This window comes from Gopherus flavomarginatus, chromosome 1 (assembly GCF_025201925.1).
Source record: "Gopherus flavomarginatus isolate rGopFla2 chromosome 1, rGopFla2.mat.asm, whole genome shotgun sequence".
Lineage (NCBI taxonomy): Eukaryota > Metazoa > Chordata > Testudines > Testudinidae > Gopherus > Gopherus flavomarginatus.
This window is the reverse complement of record NC_066617.1, coordinates 291,566,256-291,588,227: the sequence shown is the minus strand read 5'-3', so window position 1 is coordinate 291,588,227 and position 21,972 is coordinate 291,566,256. Positions and strand designations below refer to the sequence as shown.

General features: G+C 46.1%; 1 protein-coding gene across 5 annotated transcripts in view; it reads right to left on the bottom strand.

Annotated features, from left to right (window-relative positions):
- The window catches only part of TBC1D4 (TBC1 domain family member 4), a 188,378-nt gene extending 176,711 nt beyond the window's left edge, over positions 1 to 11,667 (bottom strand). For all 5 annotated transcript variants that reach the window (XM_050947166.1, XM_050947177.1, XM_050947185.1 and 2 more), the window contains exon 1: positions 10,541 to 11,667. In XM_050947166.1, coding sequence (XP_050803123.1) covers positions 10,541 to 11,017 — 477 coding nt within the window. In that variant the 5' untranslated portion in view covers positions 11,018 to 11,667. The remainder of the gene's footprint in view (positions 1 to 10,540) is intronic.
- Between the last annotated feature and the right edge of the window lie 10,305 nt (positions 11,668 to 21,972).

The following is a 21,972-nucleotide window of genomic DNA, read 5'->3' as shown; positions in this document are numbered from 1 at the left end:
AGCACTCCAGAGAGGACATATTCAAACCTGTGACTGTACAGTTCCCCACCGCACCCCCCTGCCCTTTTAGGTTCCCAAAATGTTGTGTCTGTCAATAAAGTTATTTTCTTTTCAATAAATTAATTCTTGGCTTTGAAAACAGTCTTTATTATTGCAGAAAGTAAAAAGATACCTTACAGGAACGTACAGGAAAGAAACAAGCACTACAAATCAGCTTAGGAAAAACAGATTCCTACTAACATTGTAACCACTGCACTTCACTCCCGTGCAAGGCACCAAATATTACTGTTGGTTTTCAGTCTCAAATTCCTCCCTCAAGGCATCCCTAATCCTTGAAGCCCTGTGCTGGCCCTGCTCTCTGGCTGTGCAAATTCAGCCTCCAGGCGTTGAACCTCAGAGGTCGATGCCTGACTGAATGTTTCACTCTTCCCTTCACAAATATTATGGAGGGTACAGCACGTGGATATAACCGCAGGGATGCTGCTTTCCCCCAAGTCTAGCTTCCCATACAGAGATCTCCAGCACCCCTTTAAATGGCCAGAAGCACACTCCACAGTCATTCGGCACTGGCTCGGCCTGTAGTTGAACCGTTCCTTCTCCTGTCAAGCTTCCCTGCATACGGTTTCATGAGCCAAGGCATTAACGGGTAAGTGGGGTCTCCAAGGATTACAATGATATTTCAACGTCCTCTACTGCGATCTTCCGGTCAAGGAAAAAAGTCCCTGCCTGCAGCTTCCTGAACAGGCCACTGTTCCGAAAGATGCGTGCATCATGTACCCTTCCAGGCCAGCCTGTGTTAATGTCAATGAAACGCTCACGGTGATCCACAAGTGCCTGGAGAACCATAGAGAAATACCCCTTCCGATTAACGTACTCGGATACTAGGTGGGGTGGTGCCAGAATAGGAATATGCGTCCCATCTATCGCCCCTCCACAGTTAGGGAAACCCATTTGTGCAAAGCCATCCACAATGTCCTGCACGTTCCCCAGAGTCACGGTTCTTCTTAGCAGGATGCGATTAATGGCCCTGCAAACTTGCATCAGAACGATCCCAACGGTCGACTTTCCCACTCCAAACTGGTTCGCGACCGATCGGTAGCTGTCTGGAGTTGCCAGCTTCCAGATTGCAGTAGCCACCCGCTTCTCCACCGGCAGGGCAGCTCTCAATCTTGTGTCCTTGTGCCGCAGGGTGGGGGCGAGCTCCTCAAACAGTCCCATGAAAGTGGCTTTTCTCATCCGAAAGTTCTGCAGCCACTGCTCATCATCCCAGACTTCCATGACGATGTGATCCCACCACTCAGTGCTTGTTTCCCGAACCAAAAAGCGGCATTCCACGGTGCTGAGCGTTTCCGTGAATGCCAGAAGCAATTTAGTGTTGTACGCGTCAGGCGACTCGCAATCATTGTCGGACTCCTCATCACTTTGGATCTTAAGGAATAGCTCAATTGCCAAAGGTGATGTGCTGGCGAGACTTGTCAGCATACTCCTTAGCAGTTCGGGCTCCATTTCCCACAGAAATCGCGCTACACAGAAACCGTTGAGAGAGTCAAGATGGCGCCAAACATGGATGGAAAAACAGGGATTGCTGGGATTTGAAGCAATGCATCACGGGGCGCTGGGACAGGAAGCAGAATGACCCGCACCCTCTGCCCCCTTCCCACAACCCATGGCGCCAAAATGGGACGAGGTACTCTGTGGGATAGCTGCCCATAATGCACCACTCCCAACAGCGCTGCAAATGTGGCTACACTGCAGCGCTGGTAGCTGTCAGGGCTTGGCTACACTGGAGAGTTGCAGCGCTGGTGGTGGGTACACAGCGCTGCAACTTAGTAAACGTCCACACCTGCAAGGCATATCCAGCGCTGCAACTCCCTGGCTGCAGCGCTGGCCGTACACCTGCTCTGCCAGGGGTATAACGATTGCAGCGCTTGTGATGCAGCGCTGCTCGTCAAGTGTGGCCATCAAAAGCACTGTAATTGGCCTCCAGGGTATTAGGAGGTATCCCAGAATTCCTGTTCAGCCACTCTGCTCATCAGTTCACACTCTACTGCCCTGGACTCAGGTGACCTGCCCTTTAAATGCCCCGGGAATTTTAAAAATCCCCTTCCGGTTTGCTCAGCCAGGTGTGGAGTGTAATCAATCAGTGACCATGCCTCCACGCTCCAAACGAGCCCCAGCATGGAGCAATGGCAAGTTGATGGACCTCATCAGTGTTTTTGGGAGGAAGCTATGCAATCACAGCTGCGCTCCAGCCGTAGGAACTATGATACCTATGGGCAGATATCAAAGGCCATGATGGAAAGGGACCATGACCGGGACGCGGTGCAGTGCAGGGTTACAGTAAAGGAGCTGCGGAGTGCCTATTGCAAAGCCCGCGAGGGAAACCGCCGCTCAGATGCTGCCCCCACGACCTGCCGTTTTTACAAGGAGCTGGACGCAATACTGCCAATCCAAGGACCACGATGGACAGTTCAGAGCAGAGAGAGGAGAGGGAGGTGGATGGGGGGGGAGGAAACCGAGAGCGAGGGTACTGGGGTAGGGGGAGACACCCCGGAGTCCCAGGAAGCATGCAACCAGGAGCTCTTCTCAAGCCAGGAGGAAGGTAGCCAGTTGCAGCAGCTGGAACTTGTTGGTGAAGAAGAAGCAGAGGAGTGGGTTCCCTGTAAGCAGCTTTTATTTTCAGGATGGAAATGTTTTGGGGGGGGGGGCACGTTGGGCTGCATGCATGCATGCCTAGATGTGGAATAGCCCATTGATGTGGTCTATCACGTCGCGGTAATTGGCCTTGGTAATCTCTTCAAAAGTTTCTGCCAGAGCGTGGGCAATGCGCTTGCGCAAGTTTATAGGGAGAGCCACTGTGGTCCTTGTCCCAGTCAGGCTAACGCATCCGCGCTACTGTGCCGCGAGGGGTGGGGGGACCATTGCTGCACACAGGCAAGCTGCACAGGGGCCAGGGCGGAATCCGCATTGCTGTAGAAGACCCTCCCTTGCTTCCCAGGTAACCCGCAGCAGTGAGATATCTTCCAGGATTAACTCTGTGGAAAATGTAGGGATAGTGTTCACTGCAGGTCCCCCCGCAGCTCTCTGCTTTCCCCAACACACAGAAACCCCAGTGCAGCCCTGAACCAATAGGTTTCCGTTCCAAGGTGAGCCGCGGCAGCGAGATGGCTTCCAGGATTAACTCCTGTGGAAAATGTAGGGACAGTGTTCACTGCAGGTCCCTCCGCAGCTCTCTGCTTTCCCCAACGCACAGAAACCTGAGTGCAACCCTGAACCAATCTGTTCCCCTTCCCAGGTGAGCCACGGCAGCAAGATGGCTTCCAGGATTAATTAACTCCTGCACTCATTACGCCTTACTCACCATGACTTCGCTGCTGTGGGCTCTCTGTGCTGTGTTTGGTATGTGGAAATTATGCTAAAGTGAGAATGCAAACTCCTTCACTGTGATTATACACAATGCTGCCTCTGTTAAATGTTTCAATTTTTGTCTTTTTTCTAATAACAGTGTCCTTGACTACTGCTAGAAATGGACTGGCCGTATCACAGACTGCTGAAAAGCTACAAAACCTGAGGAAAAAGCCACGAAAAAGCAAAGAAGACATGGTGAAAGCAGTTATGAATCAGTCTGCCAGAGAAAGTAAGAAGCTGCAGGACTAGAGAGAGAAAATGCAGCACTGGAGGGAAAGAGAAAGCAGGAGAAAGGAATTGGCTAAGAAGAAAAGCACAAAGCAGCTGATAAGCTTCCTGGTATGCCAAACGGACTGTATCCAGTCACTCGTAGCCATGCAGGCAGAGCACTACCGTGCTGCTCCTCTCCCCCACGTCACAAAGCTCTCTCCCTTGTGTCCCAATGTCAGCTCCGAACCCCCTTCTCCAGAATCCAGGTTCTTACCACCACCAGCTGCCCCCAACACCTGTACGTTCACCCACCAACCCTGAGAACTACGACCTTTACCCTCTGCACTCAATCCCCATCACCATGCAGCATTTTCATCCTGAAGTGCATCAGTCATTGCACAGCACTCCAGGCAGGACCTATTCAAACTTCTGACTGTACAGTTCACGACCCTACCCCCCTGCCCTTTTCCTTACTTTCTTTTCAATAAATGATTTCTTGGCTTTTAAAACAGTTTTTATTATTGCAGAAAGTGAAAGATACCGTACCCCAAGGAAAAAACAGGCACTGCAAATCATTGTAACCATTACACTTCATTCCCATGCAAGGCACCAAACATTACTGTTGGCTTTCACCCTCAAATTCCTCCCTCAAGGCATCCCTAATCCTTGTAGCCCTGTGCTGGGCCTCTCTGGTAGCCCTGCTCTCTGGCTGTACAAATTCAGCCTCCAGGCGCTGAACCTCGGAGGTCCATTCCTGACTGAATGTTTCACCCTTCCCTTCACAAATATTATGGAGGGTACAGCACGTGGATATAACCGCAGGGATGCTGCTTTCCCCCAAGTCTAGCTTCCCATACAGAGATCGCCAGCGCCCCTTTAAATGGCCAAAAGCACACTCCACAGTCATTCGGCACCGGCTCAGCCTGTAGTTGAACCAGTCCTTGCTCCTGTCAAGCTTCCCTGCATACGGTTTCATGAGCCAAGGCATTAACGGGTAAGCGGGGTCTCCAAGGATCACAATGGGCATTTCGACATCCCCTACTGTGATCTTCCGGTCTGGGAAAAAAGTCCCGGCCTGCAGCTTCCTGAACAGGCCACTGTTCCGAAAGATGCGTGCATCATGCATCTTTCCAGGCCAGCCTGTGTAAATGTCAATGAAATGCCCACGGTGATCCACAAGCGCCTGGAGAACAATAGAGAAATACTCCTTCCGATTAATGTACTCGGATGCTAGGTGGGGTGGTGCCAGAATAGGAATATGCGTCCCATCTATCGCCCCCTCCACAGTTAGGGAAACCCATTTGTGCAAAGCCATCCACAATGTCCTGCACGTTCCCCAGAGTCACGATTCTTCTTAGCAGGATGCGATTAATGGCCCTGCAAACTTGCATCAACACTATTCCAACGGTTGACTTTCCCACTCCAAACTGGTTCGCGACCGATCAGTAGCTGTCTGGAGTTGCCAGCTTCCAGACTGCAACAGCCACCCACTTCTCCACTGACAGGGCAGCTCTCAATCTTGTGTCCTTGCGCCGCAGGGTGGAGGCGAGCTCCTCACACAGTCTCATGTAAGTGGCTTTTCTCATCCAAAAGTTCTGCAGCCACTGCTCGTCATCCCAGACTTCCATGACAATGTGATCCCACCACTCAGTGCTTGTTTCCCGAACCCAAAAGCGGCGTTCCACGGTGCTAAGCATTTCCATGACTGCCACAAGCAATTTAGTGTCATACGCGTCAGGCGACTCGATATCATTGTCGGACTCCTCACTGTCACTTTGGAGCTGAAGGAACAGCTCAACTGCCAAATGTGATGTGCTGGCGACCTTCATCAGCAAAGTCCTCAGCAGCTCGGGCTCCATTTCCCACAGAAATCGCGCTGCACACAAACTGTTGGGAGACTCACGATGGCACCAAACGTGGACGGAAAAACAGTGACTGATGGGATGTGAAGCGTTGCACCATGGGGCGTTGGGACAGGAGCGGAATGACCCGCACCCTTCCGTCCCCTTCCCACAACCCACGGCGCCAAAATGGGACGAGGTGCTCTGTGGGATAGCTGCCCACAATGCACCACTCCCAATAGCGCTGCAAATGCTGCAAATGTGGCCACACTGCAGCGCTGGTAGCTGTCAGTGTGGCCACACTGCAGCGCTGTCCCTACACAGCTGTACATAGACAGCTGTAACTCCCAGCGCTGCACACCTCCAAGTGCAGCCAAGCCCTCAGTATGGCCACACTGCAGCGCTTTCCCTACACAGCTGTACGAAACAGCTGTAACTCCCAGCGCTGCACACCTGCAAGTGTAGCCAAGGCCTAACATACATCTGAAGTGGTCTACCATTTTATCTACAGCCTGTACAGCGATTACAGAGCAAGGATCTGGGTTATAACTTGGCTGCCTCAGGCTCCTGACTCTGCCAGACTACCCACAATAGTTTTTATCTCACCCTTACTTTATAGGCAAAATGCTCCATTATTTCTGCTTTGCCTTAGGCCAGTCTAGTCCCATTAACTCACAGCAGCAACAGAACAACAGAACACTGAATCTACTGATCACGCTACGCTATACAGAGGGCTGTACAACGGAAAATTTCCTTCTTCCCAGCTAATCGGTCCTTGGGTTATATTTGAAATGCTGGAGAAGTGCACACTTTGATCACTCTTCACAAGGATTTTTAAATGAAACCTAAAATGTATGGTACCATTTTTTAAAATGTCAGCTAAGTATTTGTCTAAGAAGGAATGCCATTGTTGTGCAAGAGTCTTCACTACTAACTATCAATCATAACAATCAGATTGTTTACAAATCAATTGTATTTGGTACTATACAAGTTATCAGTCTTGTTCATGTTTCATGCAGAAAATGAGAGTTCTACTTCATTATGTGAAATAGCAAATCAGACCCTGAACCTTTTAAGGAAGAACTATGTGATTTAGGAAATTTAAGAGGATTGTCATATACCATTAATATTTACATTCAGACACCACATCTAAAACAAATATGCCTGCTTTGTATATTTCATTTTGTGAGCTCAGGTGGGGTGTGAAAACTTTGCTGATCAATGTGAAGTTCTCCCAGATGATGAAAAGAGGGAAGTAGGGGCTGCTAAACCATCAATTTCTGCAGATTTTAAGTATCAGAGGGTAGCCGTGTTAGTCTGGATCTGTAAAAGCAGCAAAGAATCCTGTGGCACCTTATAGACTAACAGACGTTTTGGAGCATGAGCTTTCGTGGGTGAATACCCACTTCCTCAGACATGCATCTGAGGAAGTGGGTATTCACCCACGAAAGCTCATGCTCCAAAACGTCTGTTAGTCTATAAGGTGCCACAGGATTCTTTGCTGCTTTTGCAGATTTTAGATTCCATTCATTTTATTTTTTTGAAAGCTTCTAGTTTCAGTAGTTGCGAAGAAAACATTCTAAATATAAAGTGAGACAGTGCTGTCATCTTAAATACTCAGATAACTCCATGCCTCCTAAATTATTCCCAAGTGAAAGCTATGTGAAACTAACAACTCTGCTATTCAGTAGCCAGCATTGAAATTAACAAGAATCCTAGTCTATTTCAGTCTGCTGTTTCTTTGGAAAGTTATGAGCAGTAGCAAGCATTGCAGCTCTTCTGAAAGAGAAGAGAAGAGCAGCAGATTTTTTCCTTCCCAAGCCTATCAGTCAGAAGGTTCTGGGACTCTTCCCACTCCCATTTCCAGCAGCCAGAGAGCAAAGTACTGAGACCCTGCACAGAGGCCAGGGACAGAAACCCTGTAAAAATCTCAGTATTCACCATCATGCTGACAGCTGAGAACTTCTGGGCTAGGCTTCTTGCTAGAGTACTATCTCCGAATCCAGGTAGAGCTCTCCCTCCACCCCCATATTTTTCAGATCTGCCTAAGACTAGTGGGTGTTTCAAATGACACCCAGTGACATTTTTCAAGATCTATCTTTAAATCTTCAGCAATCGTAAATAACCTTGCCAGATCTCTGCTGCACTACAGAACTGGCCTTTATGGAACAGGTGCTTATGGCAACATTTGTTACAAAAATAGAAGGAAGGAGAAAGAAAGGAATTGTACTAGTGGTACTGTACTTCTGAAATGGGATTCTGTGAGCGGGGAAAAAAACTTCACTGCCAGAACTGGGTGAAACTGGCTAAAAAAAAAAACAAAACAAAACCCTTAACATGTGATTGTGCACCCTGAAATTTAATTTGTTTGTGTGAAACTTCTAGACCACTGGTGCAGGTGAAAAATCTACAAAGGCTATGTATTCAAATATACACTCTTTTGAACATTTTACTGTGGGTGACTGCTGTTTGTTACAACATGGAGGGGTGTGCCTGCACCTTCCAGAGGCTGTGTGGGCTAACTAGTGGACTGAGCAACAGGCTGGGAGCCACTAGCTTCCATGTTCTGTTCCCAGATGTGTCATTGTTTGGTCTTAACTACAATACTAAGCACTGCCCTCTTGAAAGTCAAAAATTACCATTTTACCTTTACAGTTCATAGAAAGTTGGTTACTTGACTACACTAGTGGAAAGACTACGCTACACTCTGACTTCTTTCCTCCACTCCAGAGTAACTTGACCTGTTGTTCGCACTAACAGTCAAACATTTACAGCAAAAGCAAAGAAGTCTTGAAATAGGAGCATAAAAAACTATTTAGGGTAACGTACACCATAACCACCACACATCTCAATTATTCCAGAGAACTGTGGTTGTATATTCTACCATCTTCTGATAATATCCTTGCGGTTTCTCAAGTGTAGAACTTGTAATTCTAGGAGGAACACTGTGCTTTTCCAGGTCAGCAACTCACACCTCATTCTCTTCTCTCAGAGCTATGGTTAACTGCTTAAGACCTGCACAGACTTGGCAAATAATATGTTAGCTCAATCTCTCCCACTGGCAGTGGAATTGGGGAGGGAGACGGCTTTCTGCCTGATCTCCGTCACGGCAGGCTGAAGCCATTAACATGCTTGAAGTCCCACAAATCATAAGGCTGGCCCTGCTTCTACGCCAGTTAGTTCTATTCTTTGTCTTCAATGCCAAAACTAAGTAACCTCCAACTGGTAATGAGTTTTATTTTTCAATAAGTGATAACTTACAAAAAAATCTTACTTCTAGGATATATCTTAGGATGATACATAGTCAAAAGTAGATAAGTGTTTTATAGTAAAACTTGTTTCTGTTAATAACTTCCTCCCACAGTATCCATTCTAATTCCCTAACGTAAGAGTGCTTTGCTTTTACATATTTTTTCTAAAATTTAATTCTGTGTTTTCTTCTGTAGAGTGCAGTGGAGAATCTATAGAGAATGATCAATAAAAAGTAGCATCCAAAATGCGAATGAAAGTAGTAAGATGCATGTATACATGGAATAATACTGAATGGATATGTTACAACCCCCATTATTTCCCTTCTGTCCCTTTAATAATAGGACCAGCATGGACCTATATAGGACATGCACTTAATGATTCTGATTTAGCCTTCACTCAAGTAAAAGAGAATCTTTCTGTTGACTTTGATGTGTGCTGCATCAAGCCCTGTATACAAATTAGTATCATGTATACTCCTACACTACTCCACATTAACTACTTCTTTAATCTTAAGCACTTAACTTGCTGAAACCCAAGTTAGTATTCTAGAACCTTGGCAGTCAGTTGTTTTACACTCCTGTCTCTCTCACCCCCTTGCTCCCTTCACCTCAAAACAAAATCTGTTCAGTAGCTCTAGATGTGTTGATTAAATGGCTTTGATAGACTCCAGGGCATATAACCAGTCATATTCCCTCCACCCCCATATATTTATGTAAACCTCTGGGGGAGCTGCTCATGTTGCTCAAATAAAATACTATCACTGAAAGATTGCTTTCCTGCCATTATCATATTAACATAATTATCAACTCTATTTGTCAAGGATGCTATTCCCCACATGATCAGCATAGCCAAGAGAAAGGAGTCCTCTGTGCATTAGATGCAACAACCAAAGCTTCCTACAAAGCCTGCAAAAATACATACTTTCAGCTAGCTCTTTCAGTTGGCACCAGCTCAACAATGTCCTCTCCCAGATATTACTTCTCTTATAAACACTCCTGAAAGTGCCTGGCACAGCCAGGTGTCTTTACCATGACTTGAAAGAGAAATATGGCCCTGTTGTCACTTATTGTGGTCTGTAAAGAGCAGACAGGGCATATAGTGCTGGCTATTCTGCTTGTTTCTAATGGCTTTGCCACAGATTAAGGACAATTTAAAATACATTAAATATTTTTACTTCTCTTCAGAAGCAATTGCTGTGGTTACCACAGTGATGTTATGTGATTACGAATGAGACCAGTTGGTCCACGAGAAGGAAAAGGTTGAGATGGTCCACTCTTTGCATGACCTCATTATGAAAAGGTTGAGAAGCCCTGAACCAGCTCATGGGCATGCACTACATTATGGAACAAAGTAGATACAAAGTGTTCTCCCAACAACAACATTATGAAGCCTGCTGCTCACCTCTGTATTAATACCCCCCAGGGTGAGCTTGGTGTTAGACCCCGAACTATGATTCATACACACCAAAATGCAGAGTTAACCAGAAGCTTTTGTGAACAGTCCGATATTCCTTCCACTTTCGACAATGAAGCCTTTGAAAAGACCCTCTACCCGCAGCCCCCTGGAAAACCTCTCTTTCCCTAGTCCCCTCTACTGATCCCAGGGACACTGCTCAGAATACCACTGCCTAGATCTCAAAGCGCTTGGCAAAGAAGCCATATCCATACCCTCCTTTTCTCTATTATCCTCTTGGACAGCCCAAGTGCCCATATACTAGTGGGGTCTGAAGGCTCCCCATGTCTACAGTCTCTGAAGAGCAGCCTCTTTATTCCCCACCACCCTATTGTCCCCTGAGAAACCTCCTACTCTAGGCAGCCCCCAGCACTTGCCTGGTTGGGGTCAGTGGCCCGGAAGACGTGGCAGGCCACCAGCGACTCGGGATTGTCGGGCTGCGCCTTGATCAGGTAGGCGAAGTAGGTGAGGTCGTGGCTGTTGTGGATGAAGCGGGAGATGTGCTGCGCCTTGTGCTCGAAGATGAAGACGGCCGGGTTGGCGCTGCCCGGGCTGCCGCTGGAGGTGGCGGGGACGCAGCGGAGGTTCGGGGAGCCCAGGAGCAGCAGCACCTCCCGGGCGGGCACCGAGCTACCCAGGGGTCCGCCAGGGTCCTGCCTTTGGCTGCGCCTGCGGATCTCGGCCATCAGCCAGGGGAGCATGGGCAGCGTGGTCCGTCTGTCCAGGCAGGACCAACCCACATACCACAACTTGAAGCGCTTCTCCCCCATCGCCCTCCCCGCGAGCTGAGGCTCAGGCTGCGGCTCCAGCTCCAAGGGGTGAGGGAGCGGCTCATCCTGGCCCTTCTTCTCCATGCTAAGTCCCCTGACAGCAGCCGGGGGGTGCAACGTGCTGCGGAACAGCCTCCAGCCGCTGACCTGGGCAAAGGGAGAGCGGCCCCCAGGTGCAGTCAGAGGGGCCTAGGCAGGCACAGCTGATCCGTGGAGCGGGGACCCCCTAACCGTGCATCCTGATCGGCTTCCCCCCCCGCTACACTGGCAGAGCAGGACTCTGCGGGAGGTGCTGCTGCCCCTCAGCTTTCCTACGCCTGAGCTCGCGGCTGTCACACCCCCTCCGCCCCGCCTGGGCGGCTGCTGCTGCAAGGTCCCCGGCGAGCCCCGCTCTGCAGGCACTGGCACGAGCAAGCAAGCGCTGTTCCTCGCTGCTGTCCCGCCGCCACCGCCTGGCTGGTGCAAAGCCTCCGCCTCTCTCCCCAGCCATGCGGGGTCAGCACCAGTGCGAGCGCGGAGGAAGGGAGGGGGCTGGTTCTCCCTCTTCCTAGTGGCTCTGGGGGTGGAGGGAAGGAGCTACGCTCCAGCCGGGGCTCTCCACTCGCAACCCCAGCCATGGAGGCGGGCACTCGCCCGCCCCATAGTCAAAACAAAACCAAACGTGGCCTGTCCACTCCCCCTCCGCCACCGCCTCCTGGCGCTGCGCTTCCGCCCGCCCTGCCAGGTGTAAGAGCAGGCTCCGAGCGCGCCCTTCCTGCTTCTGCATCTGCACATGCTCGCGCTCCGCGGGCAGCCCAACGAGCATGTGTGAAGGGCCTGCACATGCCCACCAGGAAGGAGAAGCTGCTGCCTTTACCAGCGCTGTACTGTTGCCTCAGCTCTAGTGAGGCTCGGCTTCCCTGAAACCCACAGGAGCAGGCTGGGAAGGGAGGGACAGGGAAGAGATGGGATATGTGGAGGGGGTGGAGAGCTGAGCTGATGGGGAACGGAGCAGATCCGAGACGTTGCAGGGAATAGAAGAAAAAGATTATAAAAAGATGTATAGGCTTTAAAATCTGGATCTCTATTTCCAATATTGGAACCGAAAACATCGAGAGCGATAGAAAAAGTATATTTAGATTCAGGCCCCAATGCGGCAAGCTGAGCTGTGCGGGAGGATCACTGAGGCCTCAGGGATCAGGGCCGTGCTATCTCCTTGTGCCTGAACAGTTTCCCCCGCCTCCCCCCCATTAATGCGACTAATTGTTTTGTTTGCAGTATTGTAAGACTTGCCTTTGCACACCCCACACAGTAAGAAAAAGATTTTCCTGCAAAAACGAACCCAGCCAGTAAAGAACGGTACATAATACAGCAGCATCTCACTGCTGAGTGATTTTCAGGTCAGATTTCTTTTTTTCTTAAATATTTTCATTTTTGTGAGTGTTGGATTTTTTTAGGCTTAGTTTTCTTATTATAATGATATCTCTTATGATGTCAAAGTTGCCACCTACTGTAAATGTTAATTTTTTTTTTTTTACTTTAAGATACATATGGACAATTCCTTTTCAATCCCATACCACCCTTGTTCATGACACTGAAATATTTTTCTTGACTATTTCCATTTGTGGTATCAAATAGCAATAGTTTCAAGCCCTAGTTAGTTCATAGTAATATAGTGTAATGGTTATCATCTTGACCAATGCAGTTGCTTGAACCAGGAACTTCTGGAGCTGAAAGCTTAAGTGTCTACAACTTGAGCTGAAGCAGCAGTCTTTAGTGCTGGGGAATTCACCAGCCTTACATCCTCTGTGACTCAAGGACACGTAACACACATTGAACAGTGGATTATTATTTATTATTTGCATTACTGTAGTGGCTAGGAGCCCTAGTCAAGGACCACTTTGTGCTAGGCACTGTTCAAACAGAACAAAAAACAGCCCCTGCCACAAAGAGTTTGCAGTCTTTAAGACAAGAGACAACAAATGAATACAGATAGAGGGGAGTACAAGGGAACCATGAGACAATATTGAACAGAACTACAGCTAATCAGAAAGGGGGAAGGCAATGCTAATAACATATATCAGAGGGGTAGCAGTGTTAGTTTAGAGCCACAAAAATGAGGTGTCCAGTGGCACCTTAAAGACTAACAGATTTATTTGGGCATAAGCTTTCATGGGTAAAAAAAACAACAACCATTTCTTCAAATGCGTGAAGTGAAAATTACAGATGCAGGCATAAATATACTGACACATGAATAGAAGGGAGTTACCTTACATGTGGAGAACCAGTGTTAACAAGGCCAATTCAGTCAAAGTGGATGTGGTCCACTCCAATAACTGATGAGGTGTCAATACCAGGAGAGGGGAAATTGCCTTTGTAGTGAGCCAGCCACTCCCAGTCCCTATTCAAGCCCAAATTAATAGTATTAAATTTGCAAATGACATACGAATCTAATAACATATGAATCTCATTGTTAAAATATAATTCCAAAAGTGGCTGAGATTGGAAAAGGTGCCTCCTCCAAGCAGCAGCAGCAGCAAATCATATCTCCAGGAAGTCTTTTCAATTAGGAAAGCAGAAACTGCAATTATTATTGTTTGCTGGTTTTCCCAACAAAATAGCATTTTGTATTTTAGATACAATTATAGATAGGGTGTGCCTTTCATCTCCTAAGGACATGCTCCAGTTTTATTGAATGTTTCTCTAAAGCAGAGGGTGAAGACATGAGGAAAACTAAAAATATGTGAAACTTGAGACTGAAATTCTGGGGTTTATTCTAATGTGTGCGTCTTGGTACAGCATCTGTAAAATAGCCAGAAATTTCTCTTTTTATTACTGTTGCTGCCCACTAATGTAAAGCTATTTGGTTTAATGTTGCATGTGGCTGACTTGCTTAATGTGATGTTAGATTTAGTTATTTTGATCCACCCAATTTATTTTTAGTGCTAAATTCTTTATAAACCTATATACATTTACATAATTATCTCAAAAGTACCAGTGTTTAAGTTCTCAACCTTTAGTCCAGCTACCATAAAGTTTCAGTTTTAAAACCACTCCTTTCTCTTCTCAACTTCATTCTTTTACATATCTTTTAGCATCTAGCCAGGCCCTTTCCTGGGCTTCGCCAATGAATGTTTAGATGGTGCAGCCAGTGATGCAATGGTGAGTGACAGGTGCCAGTTAATAAACCTGTCTCTCCAGGAAAAGCTCCAATGACTTCAGGCAGAGGAGTGCCTATGGGTGGAGTAGTAGAACCCCCGGGGGGAAGGAAATGTCCCCAGAAAAGCAGATGAGCCTGAATTTTGTTGGCCAACGGTATCCACTCTATTAGGACCATACCCATCTAAAGAAAAGGCGCAGTTGCGGATGCAATAAGGAGGGTGCTTTCTTCAACTCAGAGCAGTGTTCCTGCTAGAAACTGCAGCAGGCCTTGACCTTCGTCTTGCAATTGGAATTCTATAATTCTTGCCAAGAGAGAAGGCGGAGGGCCTATAGCAACCCCTTCCTTCTTTGTTTTCTCTAGGCATATGCGTCGAGGGTCTGTGTTCAACGGTTGCTCGTTCAGGTAGAGAAGGACCCAGGTGTTTGGCAGTGGCTCAAATCTCCAATCAGCCCTACTTAGGGGTGGCCTGCTTGCCCCAATCTGGGGAAGACACTAGGAATGGTGGGTTAAAAAGCTCCCTTCCAACTTCTTTCCAGGCTCTAAACTAATCAGTGCTTGCTGCAATGTTCGTACTATGTTAACCAGACTTGAACTGGAAGATTCTGAACTTTGAAAAACAGCCATAACTGATAGAGAACTACATCAATTGGGCATTGCTATTACAGCCCTCAGTCAGACAAGGCTTTCAGAAATTGGATCAGAGAAATGATGACTTCTATTCATCTCGGAAACCTGACACTGAACCAAGGATACACAATGTTGGATTTGCTGTCAAGAAGTCTGACTTCAGTGCATGTGTCCCTCTGGTACCTATCAATGAGAGGATCATGCAGCTGGATACAAAAACAAACTCAAGAACCTGACTCTTCTGTCCATTTATGGCCAAACACTTGATTATTCCAAATAGCAAAGAGATGAGTTTTAATAATTTGTTCCAGCTGAGAATAAGAATGATTTTTCTGGGGACAGACTCGCTTGTGTGGGTAAGAATTGGGAGCACTGGGAACACATCATTGGTCAATACAGCACAGGTAGCCGCAACAAAAATGGCCGGCTGTCCTTGAGCTTTGTGTCTCTTGTGAGTGGATAGTCTCAAACACCTATTTTGCTGGCAGGTAGCAGCAGCCACAGAAAGGTCACATAGAGGCACCCTCACTCAGCACACTGGCATCAGCTTGACCTCATCCTGATCCGTCACAGAAACATTTGCCAAGTATTGCATGTTTGATCAATGCATAGTGCTGATCGTGACACAGATTATGCTCTTTTGGGGCCAAGCTCCAACTGCATCTTAAAAAGATCTGTTATGCAAAGCGAAAAGTTAAACCTTGCCTCAACATCCCTAACATGAAGGATTCTGATACTTGAGTAAAGTTTCAATGTGCACACGAGCTTGTTTTTGAAAATGATCCACCTGATTCCCCCGATTTTGACATCTTGTGGGAAAATTTTAAGAATAAGACAGTGGCTACTGCCAAGGAAGTCTTTGGCACAACAAAGAAAAAATATCTTGATTGTTTTGCAGCATCTGAACATCTGCTGCTCCCACTTATAGAAAAGAAAAAGCAAGCTCATCTAACTTTACTTCAACAACCACCTAAGGCCAGAACTCTCAATTTAAAGAGCCTAAGGCTGCGGATCAGAAAACCATCAAAGAAAGTGCCCAGAAGTATTGGCAAGACCCGTGCAGAAAGATTCACATCTGCTTTGAAATAGGGTACCATTGTGGTACCTATAATGGAATTAAAGAGGCCCTTGGTCCATCTTGTAAAAAGACTGCAAACCCGAAAGTGAAAGATGGTACCATATTAACTGACACTCAGAAATTACTTGACCGATGGACTGAGCATTGCAAAGACCTCTACTCAGAGGATTTCATTATCTGTGACACTGCCTTAGGGCAAGTCTACATGTACATTGCTACATCGGCTCAGGTGCACTGATGCAGCTGTGCATCTGGTGAAGATGCAGTATGCCGACAGGAGAGCGTCTCCTGCCGACATAGCGCTGGTGTGGACAACACAAAACTTGTTGCTTGGCAGTGTATGTGTGTGTGTGTGAGTGTTTCACATCCCTGAGAAACATAAGTTATGTTGACTTAGGCTGAGTGTAACTTGCCTTTAGCTGCCATTCCCCAGTGTCGGTCTGGCACCTTGATGATGCTTTCACCAAAGTAGTAATCACCAGCTTCCAACAGTGTAGGAGCTGGACCAAATACCAACTCTTGAAGATGTAGAGAAGGCTATCAAAGAGATTACGCCTGGAAAAGCAACAGGCAACGATCAGATCCCCCGCTGACTTTAGGAGCTCTGAAGGTAGGAAGCTTGCAAGTCACATCTATGCGCTTCTCTGCGCCTGTTGGGAAGAAAGCCATATACCCCAGGATCTATTAGTAGACGTTTTGTGTGTTTACATGTATACTGTTTAGAGGTTAACAATGTAACCAAACAGTTCCTGTCTATAGCTGTATTCTGTTAATTCAGAGATCAAAAGCAGATGTTAACATTTAAATGTACTGATATCACTGTCTTAATTTCTCTTTGAAGTGTACAGCAAATCACCTGCATATTGTGGGAAATACACAGTCTTATGTTAATCCATGTAATCAATTGCCAGTGATGCTTAGGAAATAGGTGAACAGTAGGCTTTTGAAGTTACCTAAGGATGGTGCTGTCAAGAAGCTGAAAACACCTCTATAAAAACCTCATGTGACCTGATTCTTTCATCTCAGATCTGCTTATGCTTTATTTGGGGGAAATTTGAGCCATAAAACAGATCTCCAGTCCCATCTGGAGTTTCTATTTCAGATGGGAAAATTCAATATCTTCCATTGGTTGCAGTGTTGTTGTGGTCATAATGATCCCAGAATGTGAGAAACAAGGCAGGTGAGGTGTCTTTTACTGGAGCAACTTCATTTAGATACCATTAAGATGTCTGTCTTCTGTTTAATGAAGCAAATAAATTCTGATCATAAAGAAGATTCAGCCAATCCCTCATTAACTCAATATGCTGGGTCTTCACATGACACTACATCAGCCATCTCCTGCATCAGTTTTGGATTTCCACTTCCTCAAAACCACTGTCACAGAACTTGATCTTGCAAGGTGCTGTCTCTGCCTGCAGGTATATGGGATCTTGGGGAGCAATTACCACACAGGTGGGGTGCCAATTAATTTCTTTAGTAAAGGAAAAAGGAAGTGGTGGGAATTTAACAATGAAATACGATGGGATGGGGTGTATAGGGTGTTTACAATAGACAATGATGGGGGGGTTCTTATTGAACAGTGTAGGGAGTTCTAACAGTGGGGCACAGTAAGTGGGGTTCAGCACAATGGGATACAGTACAGTCAATAAGTGTATCAAAAGAAATGCAAAATAAAATGGTAGCTTCTATATAAAATGGTCAACAATCTTAGATAGAATGTATTAAGTGGTTAGTGGCCTTATACACAATGTAACGCAATGGTATCAATGCAAATACAAAGTATATCAGAAAAGTGGAAGCAACCAATGGGGTGTTATAATTACAAGTAAAATGTGAATCACAGTGCAATAATACAATATGGGTGATAAGTGAAATTATGCAATGTAACGGTATAAAAGAAAAGTAATGACTTAATCTGTCAAGGAACAGGAGGGAGGAGGGGAGTGAATGATTAGTGGCAACTGATGAGAGGAGAGTGCGGCTGGAAGCAGCAAGAGACTCTCAAGCCCTGCAGGGTAAGGACAATGGAGCAGTGTGATGGTGATCTTCGGTAGGGGAGGGGCAGTGGAGAAGTGTAAAGAAGGGCTGGAGAGAGGTTTAAGCAACAAGCGGACACCAAAAACAAAGGAAAAAAGCGGCAAAGGGTTTGGGAAGTTTCACAGGGGGAGAAGCAGCAAGGGGTTTGGGGAGTTCGGAGGGTGATGCAGACGCGGGGGGGGGGAAAGCAGCAAGGAGTTGGGAAGTTCGGAGAGAGAGCAGATGTGGGGGAAAAAGCAGCAAAGGGTTTGGGAAGTTATACAGGGGGAGAAGCAGCAAGGGGTTTGGGAAGTTCGGAGGGTGATGCAGATGCGGGGGGGGAGCAGCAAGGAGTTGGGAAGTTCGGAGAGAGTGCAGATGCGGGGGGAAAAGCAGCAAAGGGTTATAAGAGTGAGACACGGAGAAGCACACGGGGAGATTGGAGCGGGGGAAAAACAAACACGGGAAAGTTCAGGGAGAGATCGGGACAGCGGGAAGATGAATTTAAGCAGCAAAAACCTTATCTATCTTAACCAACGACTAGGCAAAACAACAAGTATCACAATTCTATGCAAAACTATAAAACGCAACTATACAGAGCAACAAAACAGTAAACTAAACAAGGCAGATGAACTTACAAGCTCTACAATCTTAACAAACTATGACTTATTACACTAAAAAAAAACAAAACCTATGGTGCACCTTATGCTATAGGGAAGTCACAGAGGGCAGAGCGGTATGTGCCCAGGATCCAGCTCCCAAGGAAGCCAAGGGATGGTGGCTGAAGCCAAGGGATACAGCTAAAAGCAGAGAGCCCCGAGGCAAAGCCCACAGGATCAGAGCTTAGCAGCGGCACAAACTTATTTTTAGCAGCAAAGCGCAGCAGAGTTTAAGAGAGGTTTTAAGACACAGACCAAGGTTTAGCTTGAGTCTGTGTGCTGGGGAAACAGAGCCAGCAGCTAAAATAATAAAATAAAAGTAGGGAAAGTTTCACAGAGAGATTCTTACCAGTCCCCAAGGCAGCAGCAAAGGCAGAAGCAGCAGCAACATCAGAAGAAGCAAGGAGAGCTCGATACAGTCTCAATAATCAGGAGATCTCTCAGGTAGCAATTCGTTCTTCGTGGGGGGGGTTTAAAAAACCGGGGGTACGCTCAAAAATAAAACAAGAGAGGAGAAAGGACCCCCCAAAACCCCTGGCTGATCAGACCAGGCAGCAATGAAGGAACCTTTCTGATGTTTGTTTCAAAAATGTCTGTTTTTAAAGGCAAACTCAGGCAGTTTCCCGCCAGTAAGCCTGATAGGCTCCCTCTGTCACAGGGGAGGAGGCACAGGGAAAAGACTGCAGGTGAGCACAGAAACATGTCTGGGCACAGTCCTGTGCAACAGGTGACTCAAAAGCACATGAGGCCTATGACTCATGCCCAGGATCTTAAAAACACAAATAGGTCTTGCAGCTCTGGACATTGCCTGCCCTACACCGAGCCCAGGTTCAACGAGGTGATAACAGGACTAACCCTTTGAACAGGGCAGTGGTCCCATTTAGCATGCAGCACAAGTGGCCATCCCTTTGAGAAGGGCAATGGCTCTTGTTAAACAACTCAAGGGGCCCTCCCTTTGAGAAGGGCAGTGGCCCTGGTAAACAACTTAACAGCCAGGGAAGGGCGGCCACAGGAGGAGAACAAAAACAAAATGGAGTATGGGGAGAGCTGTAAGAAACAAAATGGAACAGGGGGAAAGCTGTAACAGACAGGTGCTAAGAAACTGCAGGTCTGACTGACTTAAATGGGACCAAGCCTTAGCCAGCAATGGTTGTTTTTAGCTGCATTTTTAAGTGTGGAAAAAAGTATTAAGTAAAAACAACTAGACAAAGATGTTTGTTTATACTCCTATATTTTATGTATTACCATAATACACCTCTGACCAGAATACCTTAATTCTGTGATATGTCCGTTAATAATAATTGGGATATCTCCTTATCTTTCGCCCATCTAGAAAATAGCATCATCCCTCAACTCATATGTATTCCAGAGTCCAATCACTTATTTGCATTATTTTGAACTACATCGATTTCATCTTTAGTCTCGGGTCACCTTCAAGTAACAGCTAAGATCTGAACATTTTTTTCACTAAACTTTTTATTAAATTCATCATCTGATCTTGTTCTAAGAGGCTGATAGGCTGTCTAACTTTGGCAATGATTATTCCAGTATCATAGAGTAAGCCTGTGCTCCCAGTCAGGGCATTAGACATGAATTGTGTTGCTGGAGAAGACTGTAGTGCCTTTTCTGCAGTTCTGACAAGGCAGATTTTTAATCAATGTGTGAAACATTACTAGCAAAATAAAATCAATCATGTTGCAGATGTGTATCACTATTATGATTTAAGAAATGAGTACAAGTGTTGAAATTATACTTATATCAGCATTCCACAAGTCAGTATACTCAATTTACCAATTGAACCACTCAACATATATTTGTTCAAAATAAACATGATGAAAAATGAACCTGATGGAACTTTTATTGCACAACTGACACTAATCTTGCATGATGACAACATTATGATTTGTTCTGCCAACAAGAACCATTCCAAAGGAGATTTAGGGAAACAGGAATGACCAAAATTTATACACCACGAGTAATTATCTTTGGCTGAGGATTTCACAAGTCTTTAAAGCCCCAGGGATCCTAGTTAGGATTTCTACGTTCAGTGTATACACAGTCAATTTTAAAATAACACTAATGAAAACAGATGGTTATCACATTCTAATATTAAATGTTTGCTTCAAGGAGGCATTTAACAGCAGCAATGTTTTCTGTCATTATTTAGTCAAAGATGGCCCCATGAGCCACATTAACAGCAAAGACTTCGAGGCCACCAAAGAGGAATATTAGCTTTTGTTTACAAAAGAAAGTTTCTAGTAAATACAGCCTTAAAAATGTAAACCAATGCAAGTTAATTATAAGGACTTAAAGGAACAAGTAGTTGGACTATTTCTGCAGTAGAAGGGTCGAGAGGTCCAAAACGTCACCCACTCCACAGACACCCGCCATGCATAATATGAGTCAGTAATGTTTGCAGTAGATTCCAAAGAGTCTTCCCACTAACTCTCCCAAAAATGTTTAGCCTGGCCTTGTGTGTGCAATTGTGATCCTGGTGGATCTGCTATGTCTGTGGAGTGGGAATTCAGTGAAATGCTATTTTGCAGTCCCCTCCTCCAAAAAAAGAAAAAATGCTAAGGTTAGCTTTGCTTATTAAAATTTTCAGCCCTCTCTGACTCTGGGAGTAAACTGGCTGCTAGACGGCTGTCACACACAGGTATACTTTTTTTACTGCTGCAGTTGCAGCAATTGCTGCAAGGAGAACTCTGCTTCTACATTCCCCACTATTGCTGTTTGGAGCACATGGGGATACATCACTTAATCCCCATGCCCTTCTTCAGCCACTTGAATATCATATGAGGAGGAAAAAGAAAAGAGGAAGGGCCAAAATACCAACTGCTACACTGAATGGAAGTTCTGCAGCTCTTGCAGTCCACTTTTCTCTGCCAGTGCTGCCTAGCTGCCCAGCCTCACCTTGAAATTTAGGCGGGACCAGGAGCCTTGATCCCCATTCTGTCTCAAAAGCAGAGGCCATTAGCATCTCTGTCATTGCTGCTGCTCTGCCGAGCCACCATGAGAAGCGTCCCTCAGGTGCTGAGGTGGATAGAGCATGGTGAGTTGAGAAGGTCGGGGCAGAAGGACTGGTGGATTGGGGTGAGGTATGGGATTGAGAATAGATATAAGTAACTAAAGCTACCATTTAAAAAGTTAGCAGTTGGCAAAAGTTACCACATTATTATATTAGAAGTGCCACAGTGTTTTCCTATACTTAGACTAGGAGATACAGATGGTAATTTTGTGGCAATGGTTAGTACATGTTAAATTGTTATAGGGGGTGCTGAAGTCGCAATACTCCTGAGAATAACTCAGAGGGCAGCGAAGAACCGTATCTCTTGAAGTTATATGGTGCTGGTCATCATCCATTTAGTGCTTGGAAGGGACTGGACAATATTTTACACAGCCATTTAGGAAGTAGGAACATGCCAGCACCTCATATGGGATGTATAACTTGTTTCCTTTGCCAATTTCCTACACATGGTTTAACACCACTGAAGTGTGGATGCAGTATTTAAGAGAA